The sequence below is a fragment of the Denticeps clupeoides genome, chromosome 5, assembly GCF_900700375.1.
Source record: "Denticeps clupeoides chromosome 5, fDenClu1.1, whole genome shotgun sequence".
Taxonomy (NCBI): Eukaryota; Metazoa; Chordata; class Actinopteri; order Clupeiformes; family Denticipitidae; genus Denticeps; species Denticeps clupeoides.
Genome location: NC_041711.1, coordinates 13,779,711 through 13,800,863, shown reverse-complemented (window position 1 = coordinate 13,800,863; position 21,153 = coordinate 13,779,711). Strand labels below are relative to the sequence as shown.

The 21,153-nt window shown below is 42.5% G+C and overlaps 3 protein-coding genes across 5 annotated transcripts; all 3 read right to left on the bottom strand.

Moving 5' to 3' along the window:
- Window positions 1-227: 227 nt before the first annotated feature.
- Window positions 228-4,472, bottom strand: rhbdl2 (rhomboid, veinlet-like 2 (Drosophila)). 2 transcript variants are annotated; one of them, XM_028981214.1, is made up of 10 exons: window positions 4,434-4,472; window positions 4,035-4,230; window positions 3,660-3,797; window positions 3,343-3,436; window positions 2,798-2,946; window positions 1,622-1,734; window positions 1,432-1,532; window positions 1,032-1,092; window positions 872-933; window positions 228-710 (listed from the first exon to the last, which is right to left on the bottom strand). In XM_028981214.1, exons 3-10 carry the CDS (start codon window positions 3,788-3,790, stop codon window positions 516-518), a joined length of 906 nt encoding a protein of 301 aa, XP_028837047.1. In that variant the 5' UTR covers window positions 3,791-3,797; window positions 4,035-4,230; window positions 4,434-4,472; the 3' UTR covers window positions 228-515. The 2 variants fall into 2 exon arrangements, with proteins under 2 accessions (XP_028837047.1, XP_028837048.1); XM_028981215.1 differs by having other exon boundaries at window positions 3,660-3,791; window positions 4,035-4,444.
- Window positions 4,473-5,140: 668 nt separating this feature from the next.
- Window positions 5,141-15,740, bottom strand: akirin1 (akirin 1). Its single transcript, XM_028979691.1, has 5 exons — window positions 15,359-15,740; window positions 8,664-8,810; window positions 8,152-8,286; window positions 5,771-5,842; window positions 5,141-5,662 (listed from the first exon to the last, which is right to left on the bottom strand). Exons 1-5 carry the CDS (start codon window positions 15,561-15,563, stop codon window positions 5,652-5,654), a joined length of 570 nt encoding a protein of 189 aa, XP_028835524.1. The 5' UTR covers window positions 15,564-15,740; the 3' UTR covers window positions 5,141-5,651.
- Window positions 15,741-17,204: 1,464 nt separating this feature from the next.
- cnr2 (cannabinoid receptor 2) lies at window positions 17,205-20,284 on the bottom strand. 2 transcript variants are annotated; one of them, XM_028981412.1, is made up of 3 exons: window positions 20,228-20,284; window positions 18,517-18,603; window positions 17,205-18,395 (listed from the first exon to the last, which is right to left on the bottom strand). In XM_028981412.1, the coding sequence occupies exons 2-3, from the start codon at window positions 18,566-18,568 to the stop codon at window positions 17,314-17,316; spliced, it is 1,134 nt and encodes a 377-aa protein (XP_028837245.1). In that variant the 5' UTR covers window positions 18,569-18,603; window positions 20,228-20,284; the 3' UTR covers window positions 17,205-17,313. The 2 variants fall into 2 exon arrangements, with proteins under 2 accessions (XP_028837245.1, XP_028837244.1); XM_028981411.1 differs by lacking the exon at window positions 20,228-20,284 and adding an exon at window positions 19,811-19,908.
- Between the last annotated feature and the right edge of the window lie 869 nt (window positions 20,285-21,153).

Sequence of the window (21,153 nt, the reverse complement as noted above, 5' to 3'; positions counted from 1 at the left end):
TACAAACTTGACAAAACAGACCTCGATCGATTTAAGAAAAAGGCACACACACACTCAGGCTGTAAACGCAGCGGCACGGTCCAGTCGGCTGGCCTGGCGGTAAACACACACTCAGGGTCCCTTCCTGCCTGAGAGGAAGAAACATGCAGCGTGGCACAAGGCCAACTGATTATTTATACACAGACACAACTGTTAACAAGACAGTTTAAAAAAAAAAAAAAAAAACCCTGAATAAAAACACATAAAGAGTGCAAAACCCATTAACTCGCTACAAAAAAAAACAAAAAACTAAATAACTTGGCAACATCACTTCCAAACTTTTGGTCAAAGTATACAGGCATTTAAGGCTTAGGTAGAAAGATGAAATGCTGCTCCATTACGCTTCCTAATCAACTACAATGATATTATAAATGAAGTATGCATTCTGTAAACATGCTTAAAAACATTCCAGAATATTGCAGATAAAACCATTCATTCCACCATCCGTCCAACAGCAAAGATGCAACTACACCATCCTAGTAACAGAAAGGGTTGTTTGCTTGAGACAGGAATATGTTGAAGACCACAGCAAACAAGATGAAGACGATATATCCCACAATGCACATCCAGAAAAGAGGGTTTCTCAGCAGCTTCTGGTTATAGTTGCTGAAGAACACATATCCAATACTCATACCGGCCACCCCTCCTCCGATGTGGGCAACAAAAGAGACCTGGTGACATACAGAAAAAATGTCATCATAACAGCAGAAGCAAATACATTTGACTACAACTGTAATTACAGAAACTGTTTCTCTTTTTGTGTATTTTGTGTACTGGTTAAGGTGAATTGTAGAGAGAAAGTTGTAGTAGGAAAAAAAAAAATGCAACATACACTCATCCCATGGTCATGAATGATGAATCTTCTGTAGACGGCAAATCCAACATCTACCACCACTGCAACAAAAAAATTAAATACAAAATATGAATGCTTATCATCATCTTTCATAGTTTCATAGCTTTTAGGAAAACTTCATGGAGACCGACTCACATACCAATGATAACAATCGCCGCAATACGGAATATTCCCAAAAGTGGAAACATTTCTCGGAAGTTCTGTAGGGCGACAGACATACAGATAAACTAGTTAAGTGTAAGCTGTTGTGTTACCTATAGCAGGTATCCATTAATAATTAGAATGCATGGCAAACATTAATATCAAAACAAACTGAAGCACAATTTGTATATGGACACATGCAATAACTTTATGGATGTCAGAATAATTAACTTTATTTCTTCATGCTGACACTTATTCAATGGGGCTAAAACAAATTATACTTCTGTTAGACTAATTTGTTTTGCAGAGATGGTTGCAGTTTTTGTGGGATATCACAATGTCTAACAAAGATCAGTTGGTACCCATGTGACCAAATTTAAATGTGACACATGACTCACCACCACAGCATTCATGAAGTAGCCCCCCATAAGGGCGTAGACCCCTCCAGAAGCTCCTACCAGAGCACTGCAGGGATCAAATATGGAACTAGCCAGTGACCCTGTGGGGAAAGAATCAGCAAACTTTAAAAAACACACAGCTTGACACCTCCTGAGTTTATCTTTAAACAAACCAAGGGACGTGTCTCACCTGCGAGGACACCACACATGTAGACCATGCCGACTTCAAAACCCTTATGCACCAGCTCCAGCGGGATACCAAGCAGCAGCTGCATAATCAGGTTGCCCAAAATGTGCTCAACGCTGCCATGTGAAAGAGATTAATACATGGTGTCAATACTCAAAAGGCAAAAGAACGTTGCCCGCCCTAATGTTTGGTGATGAAGATCACCAAGGTGGCAGCAGAATGGTGTCTTCATGTTACAGACGATCTTCAAACGAAAGCAGTGATGGCCTGGCTGGTAAGGAACAGTCAAGGTCACCGTGCTGCATTGTCATTGTTTACCAATCACTTCACTTTCAATGAAATACACACTTTTATCCCATTGGATAGAAAGGCTGGTAGTAGCCTAGTGGGTAAAACACTCGCCTATGAACCAGAAGACCCAGGTTCAAATCACACTTACTACCATTGTGTCCCTGAACAAGAAACTCAACACTAAGTTGCTCCAGGGGGGACTGTCCCTGTAACTACTGATTGTAAGTCGCTCTGGATAAGGGCGTCTGATAAATGCTGTAAAATGTAAATGTATAAACTGTACTGATTATGTTTCCGCTGGTAAGTTTATTTAACACTAACTGATGCAGTGAATAGCTGCTCATTTCTTAAACAATCATGTCTGAAGACATCACTGAAATCACGGCTGAACTCACGGCTATGTTCAACAGTGACAGTACGAGGATTTCCACACACAAGGTATTGGGACTAAACAGCTGTGTAGCCTTAAGAAAACCACTGATCAGTCTAACAGGAAAAGGGACTTCAATTTGCTAGGGAGCATGAAGATTAGATGTTCCAGGGACATGGAGGGACTGGACTACCTGAATCTGCTGAATATGACCAGGTTATTCAATCAGCGGCTGTCCTTTGTGCCGTAATGACACAGGCATATTCCAAGATGACAATGGCAGGATTAATCAGGCTCAAATGATGAAAGAGTGGTTCAGGGATGAGGAGACGCCAATTTCACACATGGATTGGCCACCACAGCGTCCAGACCTGAACCCCTCTGAGAGTCTTTGGGATGTTCTGGAGAATTTTCAGTGGTCTGGCTGTCCTGTCATCTGTGCAGAAATGTATGCAATGCCAGAGTCCTCCCCCCAAAAAAAGTAGACTGTTCAGCAGACCTCTGTCTGCTGCACTTACCCCGCATGGACAAACATGTAGGAGAGGAACCTCCACGCCTCCTGGCGAAATCTGGGATTGTATGTGAGTGGACTGTTCAAGATTCCCGTACCCAGAGTTATCCACTGCTTCTGCGGCTTCCAAACCGCATAGTAAATAAACACTGCCAGCTGAAAGATAGAAATAATATTCAATGGGAAATCAATTGTTCTTAATTAACTTAAAAGGAAGCAAACTCAAAACCAAAAGGTTGCAGGTTCAAATCCTGAACCGCCAAGGTGCCACTGAGCAAAGCAACGTCCCCACACACTGCTCCCCAGGCACCTATCATGGCTGCCCACTGCTCACCAAGGGTGATGATTAAAAGCAGAGTTGTGTGCACCGTGTGCTGTGCTTACTGTCACTTTATTCATTAAAACAAAATAAAATCACTCTTGACATATATTTTCGTGACAGCCTGCTGTGCTGCAACTTCAAACACAAATCTGCCATGATGCGTTAATGCACCTTTTGATAATGCTATCACCTCCCTCCCCTGAGAGTAAGGACCGTCGATCTCTACATACCTCTCCAATGCTGACCAGGATGATGAAGATGGGAGGGGGAAAACAGTTGGCACGATCCATGTAGGTTTCACGCAAGTCTTCCGGAAGCATCCACCTCGATAATGAGGATAAGTTTCAAGGTGATAAATCCAATAATCATCAGGCTTCTTTCCAGTCTGCATGCATTCATTCATCGCATATATAATAATACCATGGTAAAGTGTAGTATCCAAATACTGATTACTGAAATTGCGTTTTTATACACTGGCCAACCATTCTGCAAATGATTTCAATTCATTTCTCTCAATCCTCAATACATTAATGATCCAGATGAATACCTGGATATGGACATGTGCATCCGCTCAGAGCACGTAAGACCATCAGTTTCATCATCTCCTCCACCTCCTCTCCTTCGTCCCTTCTTATTCCCCTCCACGGGAAAGTTGTCCTGCTCCTCGACATCATCCATCCTGTTTCTGGCCACAGACAAATGCATGAGCAGAAATAAACATGATCTCGGCGGTCTTTGTCGCTGCTCGGTTGTAATTAACCGGGCGAACTTGGAATCCCCCTTCTCGCGCGGTCCCGCGGGACAATGCGCTTCCTGCACTGGGATTCTTTCAAGATGGGAAAAATACATGTTAAAGCAGCTCCAATAGCGCGGCGTGGAACTATTAATTCGGTCCTTGAATCCAAGATCTCGGTGGACTCACCGGTTTTCACGGGAAAAACAGCAGGTCTCCTGTCGCGTCTCTCGTGGACTTCCAGACAAAAAGTCAACCAGATTTTCTAGTAAACTTCTCAAAGTAGCTCGTCCACTGAACAGACAGCGTCTTCGCGCTTCGGAATTCGTTCCAGGTAATAAATATATACTTTATTACTTTAATAAGAGCATCCGACGGTCCACGCCTGAAGATTAAGATGGGATAATTAGAAAGCCGCCCAGTTTTGCTTTTCCTGCCGACGAGCTTCCTTCCCTCCGCCCGAAGAGAGATTTAAAAAGCCGGAGAGAGCGCGGTGGCGCACAAATCACACGAACGCAAAGAAACCAAGAAGCTGGACCGTGCGACGCCGACGCATTAAACTGGCCTGCTCGTGTCATAAACTCTTACCTGCACTTCCGCAAATATCCTCACCTGAGATCTCTGACGTCACGGCGTCCGTCCAAAAAAACCGTCCAATCAGAACACGCCGTTTCAAATCCAGCGTGGGCGTAAAGCAAATAGCCCAAATAGACCAGAGCTGCAGGAATTCTGTCTAAATGATGCTAAACATTCTTTTATTATTATGAGTGTTGCAGAACCCGAAGACCACAAAGTCCCAGGTTCAAACCCCACTTGTATCTTAAAACCCCGATTGTACTACTGATTGTAAGTCGCTCTGGAGAAGTGTGTCTGGAAAATGCATTTCATTACGTAATTGTATGAGCGAGGGGAAAAAAAAAAAAAAAAAAAAAAAGTAGAAACAAAGAATAAGTAGTCCATGGAGAAACATTTTACGTTTTTTTTTTTTTATATATTGCATGTATTATAGAATATTCCAGCAAACGTACGTGGATAAGTTGCAAAAAGATGCTGAAGCATGTCCAGTAGAGGTCAGCAAACCTTCACCCACCCTCCCTCCATCTGGGGGAGCAGTGGGCAGCCATGAAAGTCAGAGAAGTGTGGGGATGGTGCTTTGTTCAACCTTCTGATTGCGGGTCCACCACTGCCCGAAGGGGATAAACTCCCATACAGTTTCATTTTACTGTAAAAATTCCCTCATAATATCTGAATGAACCTCTGGCAAGATGTTATTGTAGAGAAAAAAACAAACAAGAAACGGATTCACAGAATTTTATTTTTTTCAAAAGAAGGGGTAAGGGGATGGGAAATCCACATGTCCTCAGGTAATGACTTATGAAAAGAAAGAGTGTGAGCGCGAGAGAGAGAGAGATAGAGACAGACAGGGTTTGGTAGAACAGCTGTTAGTCAGTGATGGTGGGATATACAGAGCCATCATATCAGTCAAGCTTTTATACAGCGCTGAGGAACAGTGGCAGATCAGATTCACTTTGGGTTTAGGTTGTTCTTCTTTAAAGAGGAAAGAGCTTACGAAAAAGAAACTTTTTACAAGTTCTGTAACTTATAGATTATCACAGGGCCAACAGTTCAAGCAGAAGCCCCCGGGGACACGATGTGAATAAACCATGGCACCCAAGATGTTTGGAGAGAGAAAAAAAAAAAAAAAAAAGTTTAAAAAAGAAATGAAATAAAATAAACTGAGGGTGGAAGGAGGGTCTAGTACTCCAGCCACCATACTGGGGCAAAGATTGGTACCAAGCAACAAGTTCAAGAGACATCTGAAAAAGAGAAAGAACACGTTAAATAATAGCATTAGCCCTGTACACAAAACAAATGTGAAAAACTATTTTAATTCATGAATATATATAGTCTTATAGGATACTTACAACTAGCAGGCCGAGCTCCATATCTTCGCATTATCTGATCTTGTGTGAATTTCACGAAGGACTCGTATTGTTCTAAATGAGAAAAAAAAGACAAAAAAAAGAATAGTCTTGGTTATCATAAATCTTCCTTCAAACTGCAGTCATAAGTTCACAATGTGCTGCCCACGATAACCATGATCTAACAATACTGCTGACAGAACGAGAAAATAAAAACCCAGAAAGCTGTTTAACCAAACCAAATTACTAAAACCATAATGTGCAATCAAAACACATTAAAGCATTTTACATTTATTAATTTAGTAGAGTATGTAAACCTGAAACTCTTTGTAAAGTAAAAAGTCCTGGCTGAAGTGTGACCGGAGAGAAGGTGAGCGAAACCCTGCATCCAACAAGACTGCAGAACTGTCTGAACAGTTTCACCGTACAGCTACACAGAACGTCACACGGTTTCTGTTTTTGGTATCAGGGTTAGTTACAATAACTTCAGTTATACTAGATGAATAAAGACCACTAGGAAATATCTGCCACTGATTAGGCACAGAGGGCATCTGGAGGGAAAATAACTTTCACCGCAGATCCTGAAGACTGATTATAACTGGCACATGGCTGCAGTTTATAACTCACATCCAGTCATAAGGCAAATCTGGAAATAGGGAATATTTTCAGAACCTTTGGAGGAAGCACCAATTGGGGTCTCCGATCCCAATCAACTCTATTCTCCTTCGTTGTCCCTGGCTGTTGGAACAACTTGAGACTACTACCACCTTTAAGAAACATTTGAAAACCCACTTGTTTAAAAAGTATATCAAATGAGTCTAACACTAACACACGCACACACACTCACAAAAAAAAAAAAAAAAGCACTTAAGTGCTAGAATTCTGAAGTCTAGCACTTAAGAATTCCCTAGCATGTTCCATTCTTGACAAGTTAAGCTGTATCAGGGCTCTCAGTTTTGTAACTGAAAATCTATAGAAACCGAATGAGAACTGGTGTCTTAAAAAATAAAAAAAAACAAAAATAAATAAAAAAAAAAAAAAAAAAAAAAACACTACACTACTCTGTAAAAAAATAGGGGTGGTAGTAACCTAGTGGGTAACACACTCGCCTATGAACCAGAAGGCCCAGGTTCAAATCCCACTTACTACCATTGTGTACATGAGGAAGACACTTAAACATCAGTTGCTCCAGGGGGGACTGTCCCTGTAACTACTGACTAAGTCGCTCTGGATAAGGGCGTCTCAGTAAATGTAAGTGTAGGCCTATGTTAATGAGGAGGGAAAAAAAAAGAATAATTACACAGAAGCAGATAAGCAGTGTTGCAGAACAATTTCCAAACTTTTGGAGTCAACATGTGGACGTTATTAACAGAAGCTTCTGTGAGACCCTAGTGATGTTTCACTCTGATAACACTGGTGAGCAGATCACTGTCTCGAAGAGGCTGACGCCACGATCTAATGAATTCGACTGCTTTTCCAAAGTGGGCTAAAATAATGTTGAAAGTATAAAAGTCCTAACACACTCTCAACTCCATTTCATACATTAAATATGTTACAAAAGAGAAAAATGAGTACCAGTTGCTTGGCCATCGACTTGTGTCTGTTACATACGCTGAATTAGACTTTAGGCTGTAGTCCTGAGATACAACTAGATGAACAAAATGCCGAACGTTTGGTCCTGCTTGTAAAAAGACACTGCAACAGGATCACCATTGCTCTGTTCACACTGCACTCACAGAGTGACACTAGATTAAAGATTTCTTCACGTGTTCTCAGATGCTGAGGGTTTCTTAAAGGGACTATCTGAGTGTTATGCTCAGGGACACAGAGAGGTTTCAACCTGTGACTGAGTCCTAATCCTAGATATAGTGTATGTATATAGTGATTTAAAGCGAACATTTAGAAACGTGCGTAATCAGTGGTGCAACTGCCCACACTTTGCCCATTCGCCTGGTCCCGTACTCTGCAGTGACGTTGCTGTCGCAGCACGTTAGGTTGGTAGTAGCCTTGTGGGTAACACACTCATCTATGAACCATAAGACCCAACTTCAAATCCCGCTTACTACCATTGTGTCCCTGAGCAAGACACTTAACCCAGAGTTGTTCCAGGGAGGGACTGTCCCTGTAACTACTGACTAAGTCGCTCTGGATAAGGGCGTCTGGTAAATGCTGTAAATGTAAATGCTGCTCTTCTGCGTGCATCCCCAACGCTCCAGCTTCTCGCTCACTGACTGTCTCCAGCCAACCCGGCATGTCTGCACATGTGCCTTCCCACAGCAACCCTGACGTTAACGGATAATGCAGAGTCCGCGGTTGATTCTGATATGCCGTTCAGTACTATCACTGGCTCTGCTTTAACTCAGACCCTACAGGTTAAACCATACCTGCCAGTTTTGTGTTGAGGATCTGTTCGTATTCCTCACGGATCTTCTCCTCGTGATCTTTGAGGAGGCGCTCGCACAGGTACCCAACCTGTCTCAGCGTGAACGAGGGCTGGTCCTTCCTCACAGATGAGGTACCTGAAAAACACACACTTTCAAAAATAAGCCACTGTGACTCCACCATACATACACCAGCAGACCAGTGGCCTACCCGGGAAAAACAGTCAAATGAGCACTGGAGTACCAAAAATAAAAAAAGTTGACAGTAATGAAGTCCCTCTGTGGAGCAACGGTGAAATCACAATGACGTTGGGTTCATGCAGGGGAAGACAAACGACTGACGATGCTGAAATCAGCCAGATGCAAAAGATCTTATTGTGGGGGAACCTACAGCAATCTTCCTCACTCCAGGCAGAAGGCCAAGATAAGCGCTCGTCCCTGACTCACACTACACACTAAAGCAGCCTTTTAGAAAGCAGTACAGACTCGGTCGGCTAGGCGGAAGAGTGACTGACCAGGCGGGGAGCTGGGGGAGGCGAGTGCAGGGTTGGGGCTCTGGCCTTCAGAAGAGCTGCAGGCTTCGCTCTGGTTGAAGGCGCCCTCCAGCTGCCGTCGCCTCTGATAGCGGCTGTACTCCTGACGGATGTTCTGGAAGATCTGCTCTGTTGGGACATAAGGAGGGACAAGAGTTTTAGCACAAGAACAATGCAAAGCAAGATTAATGGAGGTACTGGCGGAGCCACTTCCTCATCGGCCGACGTGACCGATGAGTGTGAAGGGCAGTTTCGCTTCCTCTCAAAATTCACATCACACATCTGTATATACAATCTATTTACAGAACGAGGCTTTCACAACCACTGTGAACCTGACCACGGGCCAGCTGACCTCTCCAGTCTGTTCTCCTCCTCCTTCTCACCATCAAAATAAACAAACCGCTTTTTGTTTTTGTCCCAGAAGCCACTGCTGACATGTGGGAATTTGAAGAGATCATGTCAGAAACATTGGCCCGAGGCTGGCTACTATCTGAGGAAGCCTTGCACGTTTATCTTGGGTGGAGGGCAGAAGGGCCCGGCACAGCCCCTGCTTGAGAACTTGCTCACTTATAATGCTTCGTCCAGGAAGCAGGCAAGCTGGGGCGGGGGTTCCACACTCCCAAGATGCATGGCTGAATTGTAAAGGCATTGTAAACATCCATGTCCTGGGGTTCACCATTTGATGCCTTCTAACAAGGCATAAACAGCTTTCACTATTGAAATTATGCACATCAAACACACTTTATATTGCAATATATTGAAGAAAGCAACTGAGAACAAATGATCAGACAGAAGCAATGTCAAAACATGTCAGAATACATTTTCTGTTCAATTTTAATGTTTTGTAGTTTGATTCTCAACTTGATGCACAGAACATTTTGCCAAGTTAATTTATCCCCATAACTAGAGGTCAGAACTATGAACAAGTGACATGTGTGTAGTTCTTGTTGTGCCTTACTACTGGGTAGTTCAATATAAAGTTATGACAAAAGCCATACAAGCAGTTTAAAAACTTGCCATGTGATGCACCGGACCAGAAAACTAGTCTCAATAAAAATCTGTGAAGTCTACAAACATTCAGACAAAACTATTGCACCAAATATTTCAGTGTATAATGGGTGGCAAAACTGTGCAAAACTTTTTTTGCAAAACCAATACATGCAGCTATGGTGTGATGGCAGGACATGATGCACAATGTCACTGACCTCAAAAGCTACACGAGTGCTGTTAAATGTAACATATGATAGCTGGTACTAAGAGTTAAAATGTGTTGTATGAATATTCTAATAAAGCCCAATGCACTGTTCAATATAACATTTAAAATAAACTTTGAATGTCTGGGTTATTGTAATAATTTGCATTTAGTTTCACTGAAATTAGTAAAAAAAAAATTTTATTTAAATACATTGGAATTGAATGATCTTAAATATTAGGACAAGTATTACAGAATTTTTTCAGCATTTGTTTCATTTTCCAAATGAAATCACTTTATTTATATATACATTTTTAAGCGATTTAGCAGTGAGAGTAGCGGTGACTTGATTGAAAGACGTTCGTTAATGTTGCATCACACATCAGATAAACCGATGGAAGCCAGAAAGGACTTCTCCAGCTATCAGTTTTGGAGAGAAGGAACTAACTACCCGGTCCTTTTGTTTGACTGACACCCAGAATTGACCCTTTATTGATCGTCACATGACCTAACTGCAGGGCAGCCACTTGTCTTCCATTTGTAAAAGCCCCTTTGTAGCAAACATAACAAGCGTGGTTTCTGTTTTAAATCTGCATGTCAAGACCACACCCACTAACACAACCCCACAAGACGGGTCATCAGACCACACACATTTTAGTTTGGTTTCCGGATCATTCATTTGCTATCATGACACCAGTTACGCCGTGTCAACACCTAAAATGATTTATGATCCCTTTTTTGGGTGTGTGTGTGTGTTGTAATGCTATATAGTTTAACAGGTGGCCAGAGATGAAGAACTTTGTTCAATTAAATAGCTCACCCCCCCCCCCCCCCTCTCTCTTTCTCTGTACACCTTCCTCTTTGTGCGGTGTGTCTGTATGGGAGTTTCTGGCGGCTGCCCCCACAACCCCTCTTGCATGTCTCTCTAATTGAGACGTTGTTTGTGCGTCTTCTCTCCCAGTCATTGTCAGCTGTTTCACGAGGAATTATGCTCTGCTACTTTCACCCTTGACTGACTTAAAATGTGTGTTTATATATCTATATATAAATATGTATGTATGTATGTATGTATTCCTCCTCCTCCCCCAGACACTTGTTTGCACAGGAGCTGTTTTTGGAAGTTTGTTCTGCTGTGAATGGACTGAAGTGCTGACAAGGCTGACGGGGCGGTGCTGTGAAACTCTGTACCTCTTTCTATCTTCTCTTTCGTTTTCACCTGCCTGCGTCCCCTGCTGCGTTTGTGTGGGTGCTTTTCTCTGGGCTTTATTTCCTGTTTTCTTGCCACAGTGTACTGCTTTTGGTTTTCTTCCTCTGTGTTTGGTGAAACCAGCCCTCCATGACGTGTTTAGCTGTTTTACGCCCCTGCATCCTCTTCTCAGATTGATTGTTTGGTATGGCTATGGCAAGGTCACTGTTGCTAGGCAACAGCCGGGTATTGGGCTCCAGTCGTTTGGTAGCAGGAAAGGGATCTCATCTCACAAGTAGAAGCTTTTCCCAGAGTTAAAGCTAGACAAAGTGGGCCGGGTGGAGGCCAGTGCTGGATTTGTAATCATTTGAGCTCTCTGGAGAAATTTCTGGACCACAGCTATTTCTTACCATGTGCCGTATTGTGAAATAAAAAAAAAAAAAAAAGCTATATTTCACCATGATAATATAACATGTTCACTATAAAAGTACCACAATTGATCAACAATACCATGCAGGCCTACCTGTTCTCGCAATGTAAAGTTGTTACTGATGTCAATGAAATTCTAAGCAAATTATCATAACCCAGACATTCCTAGTTTTTATTTATATATATATATATATATATATATATATATATATATATATATATATATATATATATATATATATATATATATATATATATATATAGAATAGTGCATTAGGCTTAATTACAATTTTCATAAAATGCAACACATTTTAAACACATTTAGTTCTGACTATCATTAAACTTGACAGCACCCGTGTAGCTTTTAGACCAATGACATTGTTGTCCCACATCACACCATCTTGGACATTTTAGTTGCATATATTGGTTTTGCATTAATTTGTTGAAGTTTCGCACAGTTTCGTCACCCATTATACATTGAAAAATTTGGTGCAATAGATTTGTCTGAATGCTTATAGAGTTCACAGATTTTTATTGTAACAAGCGAGACTAGTTCTGGTCCCATGCATCACATGGCAAGTTTATAAAATGCTTGTATGGCTTTTGTCATAACTTTATATTGAACTACCCAGTAGTAGGGCACGACAAGAACTACATACATGGTGCACTTGTTCATAGTTCTGACCACTAGTTATGGAGAAATTAACTTGTGTTCTCAAAATGCCCAAAAGTTTAAGTTACAAGCCCAGTTGTTATAAAGTGCACTGGACAAATTAAACCACAATTTACACCACCTTAAAAAACAATTTTTTAAATCTGATGACCTAACTACATGTACTATTGGTTGAGCTACTGCAACAATATTTCACTCCCATGATGAGGCTGGAAACGACTCAATGTCAAATTCCAACAAGAACAAAATGTTTCAAAGTGTCCAGGTTCCGTTGGATTCCAGCATCTTGCTTATTAAAGTCAATTGTTTGGGGTTTTTTTTCCTTTCATAAAGCTCACAAGTTGGCAGCAGCAGGCATGCTCACCAACCCTGAACTAATAAACTCAGCATTTGTGCAAACAATGTCCTTCCTTCCAAATTAGCATCCAATTTTTTTCAAAATTAAGAGTGAGCTACAGAAATTCTTAATGCAAGTACCACAGAAATCATTTCAGAATCCATGTCCATACCTCAGCCTGCCATTTCATTAGTAAGCCACTAACGGGCACGGGGGCATAATTGCTCCAGGAGGAGAATTTTGGAAATGCTGATGCTCAACAGTTGGACGCAGTTTTACTTTCACTCTCGACGGCAGCAACATTTACCACCAAGTTACAGGTGACTAGCAACAGCGTGGCAGCTACAGTAAAGACCAGAAAGCATAGGAGCCTGAAATACATGTGAAGGGGGCTCCATTAAAAGGAAGGAGAGGTGGCGAGTTTGAGCCGGCCTGAGCTGGTGAAGGTCTGAAGAGGCGGTCGCACTCAATTAAATCATTTCTTTCACTCAGCGAAATTCCAGACGTGCCCCAAGGGTCAAAAGAGGCGAAACATCGCCAGAACAACTCATTCAGGAATACAGACATCAGATCTGTGTCGGCATTTCCTGTCTTTCAAAAAATGCTAATTGTGTGACCTGTAGTGCGTGAGAGGGGCTCGGCGGGAAGCAGGTAGCTCACTCCTGCTCGCCCATTCAGCAGCATCAGAGAGCAGGGCCTTTTCAGCAGCCTGAATTGGAAGGGTGTGAACATAAAGGAGTAACAATGCGGCAGCAGACGGGGAAAATCGAGAAGGTAGAAGCCCCCTGGCCTGTTCCCACTGCAGACAATGCCGGAGCTACGGGGCTTGGGGCTGGGATTCAGTCCAGCCAGCAGCACACATAATACTCGTGATCGCTCTACTAGATCACTTATTTACGAACACAAAACTGGACATGTTGAGGATAAGACTACTTCAATATAAACTAGAAGATGATCCAATCAAGATTAGGGCCCCATGGACGGAATCGCAGAATCCAACAAATAATATGGAATCTGTTGTAAAACGCAGAATTATAATGGGTGTTTGTGGCTGCTTGGTCTATGATGGCGAAGAGGCTGTCAGTGTCGAATCTGAACCACTTGTCTGGGGCTCTGCAAACTCCGTGTAGTTCAGTAAACTCTTGGTCATGCAAACAAATCAGCTGATTCAAAAACGTGGTTTTATTATCATGGTTTCAGTTCATCATGCAAGCGGGCACAATTTTTTCTTGTATTCCAGGTCTCACCCGTGTTTATTTTTTTGATACACTTATGAAATTTTCTAACACGAAGCACTTGTAAGAAGCACATATGTAAGAATGTGTAATATTGTGAGAGTACTTTACACGAAACGCGCATTTTGTTGAAGAGTGATTAAATGTGATTTGTGAATTGCATTTGTTCACTCCCCACCACTCTCTCCATAATCACAGTTTTTGGCCAATAGATATGCTTCTAAAGGAAAACATGGAATTTGGGAAAAATTAAAACTGACGTCATAGAGCCCTGTATGATTAATGCTCAATACAAAATATATAAATAGAGCAGAGTCACACAGTGACCAGGCAAAACAATGACTTTTTTCATGATACCATTTGAAAGAACACTAAATTAATGTTCATAAACAATGTTACATAAAAATGTCAGCATAGACCCTAATATGTGGTCTCCGGACATCTGCCAATAAAACCACCAGGTATTGGCTGCTTCCCACGCACGCAATGAACAGATCGGTGACGTCTTGATCATTAATGGCCAGTTACCAAGCTAGTTGACACCCAGGGGACAGGAATCTGGTCCATGCTGGGCCTGCGGATAATAAAGTAGCCTAGTGGGTGACACACTCGCCTACGAAGTCCCCGGTTCAAACCCCACTAACTACCACCACGTCCCTGGGAAAGACACTGAACCCTGAGTCTGTCCCTGTATCTACTGACTAAGGCACCCTGGATAAGATAAATGCCATAAAGGACTCCACACCTTAAATAAAACAGCAGTTTTTTTTTTTTTCGACTCATCTTAGCATCACATCAGCCATGTAAACCCGTAGTGACGCGTTACGACCCGTCTTAACGTGGACGGCGCCGATGACTGCACAACGCCGCGATTATTTTCTCCCCAAAATGACGAATTATTGGAAGGTGCGGCCTGCGGTAAGGAGCGGGTTCGCTCGGTTCCAATCGCCGAAAGTCACGGATTAATGAATTGGCCGCTGATGACAAGACGCCACGACGAGGAGAATTTCAAATGCGACACACGCCGGCACGACGAGGAGTTGGTACGCAGCCCCCCAACCATCTCACGGCAACTAAAAAACGACAACAAAAACAAAGGGGCTTCGGCCAAAATGGGGGTGAAGACGAAACGCCCATGTGCGAACATCACGCCTTTTTTTATTTCAGACTCCAGCCGGACGCGCGTACGTACGTCTCACGCCACCGAGCTGGATGAATAAAACGCGCACACCAAAAAAAAAAAAAAAAAAAAAAAAAAAAAAAAAGACGGCGCGTTCTGGCTCGAAAGAGATCCAATTTGCGCCTGAAAAAAAAACGCGATCCGCTCTCCTCGCGTCGCAAATCACCCACCCCCCAAAAAACGACCAAATCACGGCGCGTATCCCAGCGTGCACTCGAGGACGATCTCTTCCGCGAAGAAACGACGCTGGCAGGCCGAAGGTGCGCGTCAACTCGGACCGCGGTCTTTAAACTCTTTGTTAAACGGACGAAAGGCCTCGCGAAATTAGCCGTGTTAGCCAAGTTGCCCGACCCCCTACTTCCTCTGCCAGGGCCAGCTAGCGCCATCCACCCCAACCCCCCTCCGCCATTACCAGCGTCCCGGAGCCGATGCCGGAGCGTCTTACCAGGGGTGAGTCGATGTTCCCCTCCCATAGGCTGGGGGGACATGGAGTGCGACGGGCTGTCGGTCTGCGGCCGGAGGTTGCATCTCTGCGGGGACGGGGTACCGGGCGTCCCCGGCAGCGGGTTGCACCGCCTGCGTTTGGGCGACTGAGGACTGAGCAGGGCCTCAAACTCCATGGGACGTTTTAACGTAGCTCCGCACGCCATAGCTGCTGGACACGGATCGAACGCGCCGAACAACGCTCGCCGGATGACCGGTTCTAAAAACCCGAGACCGCGAAATTCCGGGGTGAAGTGCGGCCGTCGTTCCGTCGGGCGAGTCCCGCTTTTCTTTCACGGCAGCCCGTCCTCGACGCCGGGTTGGTTTGCCAACTGCCCGGCCTCGTAGCGAGAGTGCAGTACGTCACGACGGCGGACCCTACCATTATCTCTCCGAGGGGGGAGGAAGATACATTTCACGACCATTTTTAAATTATAGTAAATTCATAAAAAATTATACATATATTGGCATATTTGTTTTTAAAAATGTTGTTTTAAAATAAAGATTTTTTTTAGCTATAAAGTGTATAACGAGAATTAACCAAAAGGTTTTCAAATACGGAATCCCCTCTTGAAGGTGTCGAATCCTTTATACTCAACTTAAACTAGTGATGTTTCAGTAAAGCAAGTCAATATTTAAAATGAATATAATAGGTGGATGCCTGCAAGCCTTCTTGTTTTTCGCTTTGTGTAAAATTAAAACAGTATATCCTGGACGGTGTAAAGGATGTTTAATAAGTCAGACCTCACAGTGTGGATCTTTCCTTAGTTTTTGGTTTCCTGTTTCTTCTTCTTTCTTTTTTTCAACCTTTTTTAGCTCAAGAATGCTTTTATAAGCAAGTGGTTTTTGGGTGTTGTGTTCAACAAGGATGCCAGGGTTCCTGGGGATCTTGCATAGTTTTTACAAATGAGTTATTATCTGACAAGGCCATGAACGGGCATATTTGTGCCGTTCTGGCACTTACTGTGATTACAATGACTTGTAACGAAAAGACCCGGGTGGGAGTCTCATTCCATGTACCTCTACTGGGAGGTTGTGTGCTCTCCCTGTATTCGTATGGTTTCCCTTCTGGTGCGTCACATTCCTTGCGCCAGCTAAATAAGCGGTAGTGTAAATTAAAAGACTGCACCATAGTCTCGCCCCCCCACATACACACACACTCCTTGAATATTTATTCATCCCCACTGCATGTTGTTAATGTTGTTCTTATATTTGAACTCATTTCCATCTCATGCGCCATCCTGACCTTACCTTGGAAATGCATCCGTTAGCTTGATATTTTGACATTATTTTGCTCTTTGTCTTAAATTCGAAGAGACACAAATTCCCCCAAACTATGTACACAGAATAAAAGATGGCAATTCACACAACTTTCCCTTCAGGCTTGGTAAAAGGTTAAAGTTCATGACAGGCCTCAGGATGGAGGAGAATCTGGTTCCCCATGTAAAAGGTTAAAGGACACAATGCAATAGAAACATGAACTGGTTCATTTTTTGTGGTTTGATTGTTCTGATTGCATTTTAATTTTGACTGAAGGACAAATCACTTTTACTGATTACCACGAATGCTTGTAAAAAATACTCTAATGCACACAAGCAATTTCTTATTTCTTGTTTCTACAATGAATAAATTATTTGTACAATGAATAAATTCAGACGTGTTACTCTGAAATGAGTGAAATGGTAACACAAGAAAAAAATTACTATGGTATACAGTGATCACTCAAAATAAATATATAATAAAAACATGTAAAGTGACTCTCTGTACACAATTGAATAGTAAAATGTAAATGTAAATGAATAGTATTTTGCAATGGGTGTTTAAATATATCACTGTATCAGGATTTACTCAAAGAAGTAACGCCATTTCTGTCAGGATATTTCTATGAACAAACACTAACTCAGCTCTTCAGTTGTGTTATTCATTATTAGTTTCTTTTTGCTTTACCTCTTCAGATACAGTACAAAAAGCAATATTTGTTGTATTACTGTTCCCTTCCTCATGTCCTCCATCGTCTTCGGGCAGTCTACAGCTCCTCTGTCTGCTGCAGGGGATGCTGGATCCCCATTTTGAACAGAGCTTCTGCAGCCCACAAAGCAGCGCCCCCCTCAGCTCTCGGCAGCGCAGCGCGTACAGCAGGGGATTGACGCCCGAGTTGACCAGACAGAGCGTACTGCAAAAGGCAAAGGCCCTCTGCTGGAAAACGGTGAGGCAGACAGAGACATCCACCAGCATGAAGGTGAGGACAGGAAGCCAGCAGCCCACCAGGATCATGAGGATGAGACTGAGGGTCTGAGCCAGGTGGATGTCCATCCTCATGCGGGCCTGTCCACAGTGAGGCAGCGATGCACCATGGATGCCGTTGACAGAAGCTGCATGTTTGTGAGCCTTCCACAGGATCAGAGCGTAGGCCACCACAATCAGTGTCAGCAGCACCAGAATGAAACCCACCCAGCAGGCCAGGTAATGGTGGTCTATGTACGGAAACAGTGAGGAACAGGGGGGCTTCAGCATTGTTGGGCATCTCCAGCCCATCAGGGGGATGAAGGAGATGATGGTGGTGATGCTCCAGAGGGCCAGAAGTCCCATGCAGGCTCGCTGGCGAGTCAGTAGTACTTTGTAGCTGCTGGCCTGGTAGATGCAGAGGTAGCGGTCCAGCGCCGTCAGCAGCAGGCTGCCCACGGAGCCTGTGAAGGCCATGGTGACGCCTCCCAGCTTGAAGAGGTAGGCGCCCGGGGCATCCCTTCTGCTGAACAGATGGAAGTCAAGGAAGCTGGTGGTGAAAAAGCAACTGGCGATGGCATCTGCAAGCGCCAGGCTGGCAATGAACAGATAGGTCGGGCGCCGGCGTAGGGTCACAGAGGATCCGATGACGCCCAGAACCAGAATATTCTCCAACAGTGTGATGGGCCCCATCACATAACAAATAGAGCCAATGGCTGTTTTCTCCTCAGTTGTGAGAACATGGTAGCACTTTAGTGTCCCAAATGTCTCATTTCCTGTGGCAGTAATGCAATAAAGACAATATATCCTAAATGTTAATATAATGTTTCCAGATGCTTTACAAACCTGTTGAAAGATGTAATGTATTACTTTTAATTGAATAATCTGAATTTGTACCTGGGGCCCTGATGCAAGAGCAGTCATTGGAGTTAAAAGATGATCCTTCCATGGTCTTCTGAGATTTGGCAACTCTAGACCACCTACCTGAAAATGAGAGCAATTATAATTAGTTATCAATCTATTACATCCCTTATTAAACGTAAATCATAATATTACGTTATGCATCATTTACTTGAAAGTGAAGTGATTGTCATTGTGATACACAGCAAGTGTGTCCTCTGCTTTTAACCATCACCCTTGGGATTTGAACCAGAAACCTTCTGATTACAGGGCCACTTCCTTAACCACCACGGCAGCAGTGTATTTTTCTGCATTGTGATTTAATTTTTTTTTAGTGGGGCTGAGCTTCTATGCCACTTTGGACATCTTGGAACAATACTGGAGACACCAGGAAGCATTTGAGGTAAAAAGGCATGGTAAAAGGTCATCACAAAGACCACAGGAGGTTGTAAGAATGAGTCATTTTTTTACATTAAACGTATAATGTGTCCAAGCGTTTTGTCAAGAGATGGGCAGTGGGCATGAACACTGATGCCCGTTGGCTCTGCAGGGAAAATCGCATAGAAGCTAGTTGGCAGGATTCTCATGTAATGTGTTTGATATTGAATTACGTTAAACATTTTACAGTACCAAACTGTAGTGGATTTAGACCTGTGACTGAGCCAGCATTAAAAAATCTGGGTCGAGAACCATTCGGTGAAGGACATTGACACTTGAAATGCATCTCCACTAGATGGCAATGTCACCTCTTCTGAGAGCAAATTCAGAAGAATTTAAAATGTAAATTTTTACTTTTCAGTAAAATCCGATTCAGTAAAATCTTGAACCTGTTCAGTGACAGAAAGCATGGAGTGAACAACTGGTGTGACACACAAATTATATATTTTGGTGATCTTGTCTTTTTTTGTTGTAGTTGTTGAATAGGTTTTTTGTTTAGACAATGTGGTGTTTTTTGCATGATCTTTTATGCCTTCTGTGCCTCACCACAGGCAGCCTATCAATAAAGGTGAGTGCTAAGCTGGGCTTTTAGCAGACACTATGCTCCAACGGTTACAGCCAATAGAAACACCCCAGGGAGCAGAACGAGTCTGAGGTTTTCGCTCTTTAGAGTCTCTCATGCACACAGCTTGAATGTGGCTTTTAGTTGAATTTGTGTCTGTCACCTTTTTTAACCTTCTATGTTTTAATGGAACTTTTAGTTCCTGTCCGGTTTTCATAAATGGCCATGATGTTTGAAATATGGTGGGAAGAATAGACATAATCACATAATAGATTATAATCTTTAGCATACCACAATTATGGTTTCGTTCTGCACAGCACTTGTTTAGAAACATTACCTTAAAATGGAAACACAATTCAGTAGTTGCTACAGTGTAGTTCTTTCTTTTTGAATATTCCTGAGCCTGTTACAGAAAGCTGTTGTCATTGGTTCACATTTATTGTTACCGAAAGTACCGTATGTCTCTCCTGAGCATGTTATGATGAATGCACTGCAGGTTGGAAACATTAAAGCATCATCTGCTTTCCACAAATCCATCTTATTGGCAACAAATTATATAGAATATTCTCAATGCAAATGAGTGTATGTGAGTGTGTCATTCTGAAACACTCACATACAGAAACAGAAAAAAACAAATATATCATAGTTTAGTGTGCATGCATTTATTACACATAAAAAACAAAAGACAGATATAATAGAGGTTCTCACCTTGGGTATTTGTGGTGTTAATATTCTCCGAACAGAACTGCTGAGTTGTGTCCACTGAACATCCTACCCGCTTTCAGATCAGGAACACAAGGGGAGGGGGCAGCAGGGAGGTAAAACTGGACCAATCAAATGGTGGATGCTGTCAAAGTATGTAGTCCATGCTTTTTATGTCACTACTTATGCACACAAATACACATGTGGTAAAATTAAATTATTTATTTTGTGTGGCCTTATTTAATATGCCATAGACCCAAAATTTCAAGATGCTTTCTTTACATAAATCACGTTTGAAAAAATATAGATACACTTAGATGAATTCATTTATAGATTATTTAAGAATGACTGTATCTTAAACACAGTGAACACTTGAGTACAATATATGCCAGCCATGTAAGTTTTGTGCAACAGGAAGTGGTGCAATGGCCTGTGGCATATGAGCGACATTTAGGAAATATTTCAGACTTTAGTTACACAAACGCATTTGAAACACATTCACATTCACAAATGAAACTGTCACATATGCATCAGTATAGCTGAAAACTCACACACATATATGGGCAGTGGTTGGCGGGACACAGGCAGTGCAACAGTAACATTAATAACAGCATTAACTACAAAAAACATGTAGACAACAATGAGACAGACAGCGCTAAACAAGTGAAATTAATAATAAATGTGCAAAGTAAAATAGTGCAAAAACTGCTGTTCAAAAAGGAACAGTGAATTAATAGATAATATTAATATTGTAACAGAGGAAGTGTGTGTGTGTCAGTCCAGAAAGGAAAGTCCCTGAGTGTCTGATGGCCTGTGGTGGCCCCTCTGTTTTCTTCTGAAGTCAACAATCATCCTTCATTTTGTCCACGTTCAGAAATAGATTGTTGTTACACCAGTCCGTCAGTCATTGCACCTCCACTCTGTACGCTGTA

Excerpts from the sequence above, each read along its gene's own strand:
- rhbdl2 (XM_028981214.1), bottom strand. The coding sequence starts at position 3,790 with ATGGATGATGTCGAGGAGCAGGACAACTTTCCCGTGGAGGGGAATAAG. Across the intron at positions 2,947-3,342 it reads TCCTGGTCAGCATTGGAGAG|CTGGCAGTGTTTATTTACTA; the intron begins GTATGTAGAGAT and ends TCTATCTTTCAG. Across the intron at positions 711-871 it reads TTCATGACCATGGGATGAGT|GTCTCTTTTGTTGCCCACAT; the intron begins GTATGTTGCATT and ends GTATGTCACCAG.
- akirin1 (XM_028979691.1), bottom strand. The coding sequence starts at position 15,563 with ATGGCGTGCGGAGCTACGTTAAAACGTCCCATGGAGTTTGAGGCCCTG. Across the intron at positions 8,287-8,663 it reads CTCCCCCAGCTCCCCGCCTG|GTACCTCATCTGTGAGGAAG; the intron begins GTCAGTCACTCT and ends TGTGTTTTTCAG. Across the intron at positions 5,843-8,151 it reads CCTCAACACAAAACTGGCAG|AACAATACGAGTCCTTCGTG; the intron begins GTATGGTTTAAC and ends TTTCTCATTTAG.
- cnr2 (XM_028981411.1), bottom strand. The coding sequence starts at position 19,853 with ATGTTTCTAAACAAGTGCTGTGCAGAACGAAACCATAATTGTG. Across the intron at positions 18,604-19,810 it reads AGAACGAAACCATAATTGTG|GTAGGTGGTCTAGAGTTGCC; the intron begins GTATGCTAAAGA and ends TCTCATTTTCAG. Across the intron at positions 18,396-18,516 it reads CTCTTGCATCAGGGCCCCAG|GAAATGAGACATTTGGGACA; the intron begins GTACAAATTCAG and ends TTACTGCCACAG.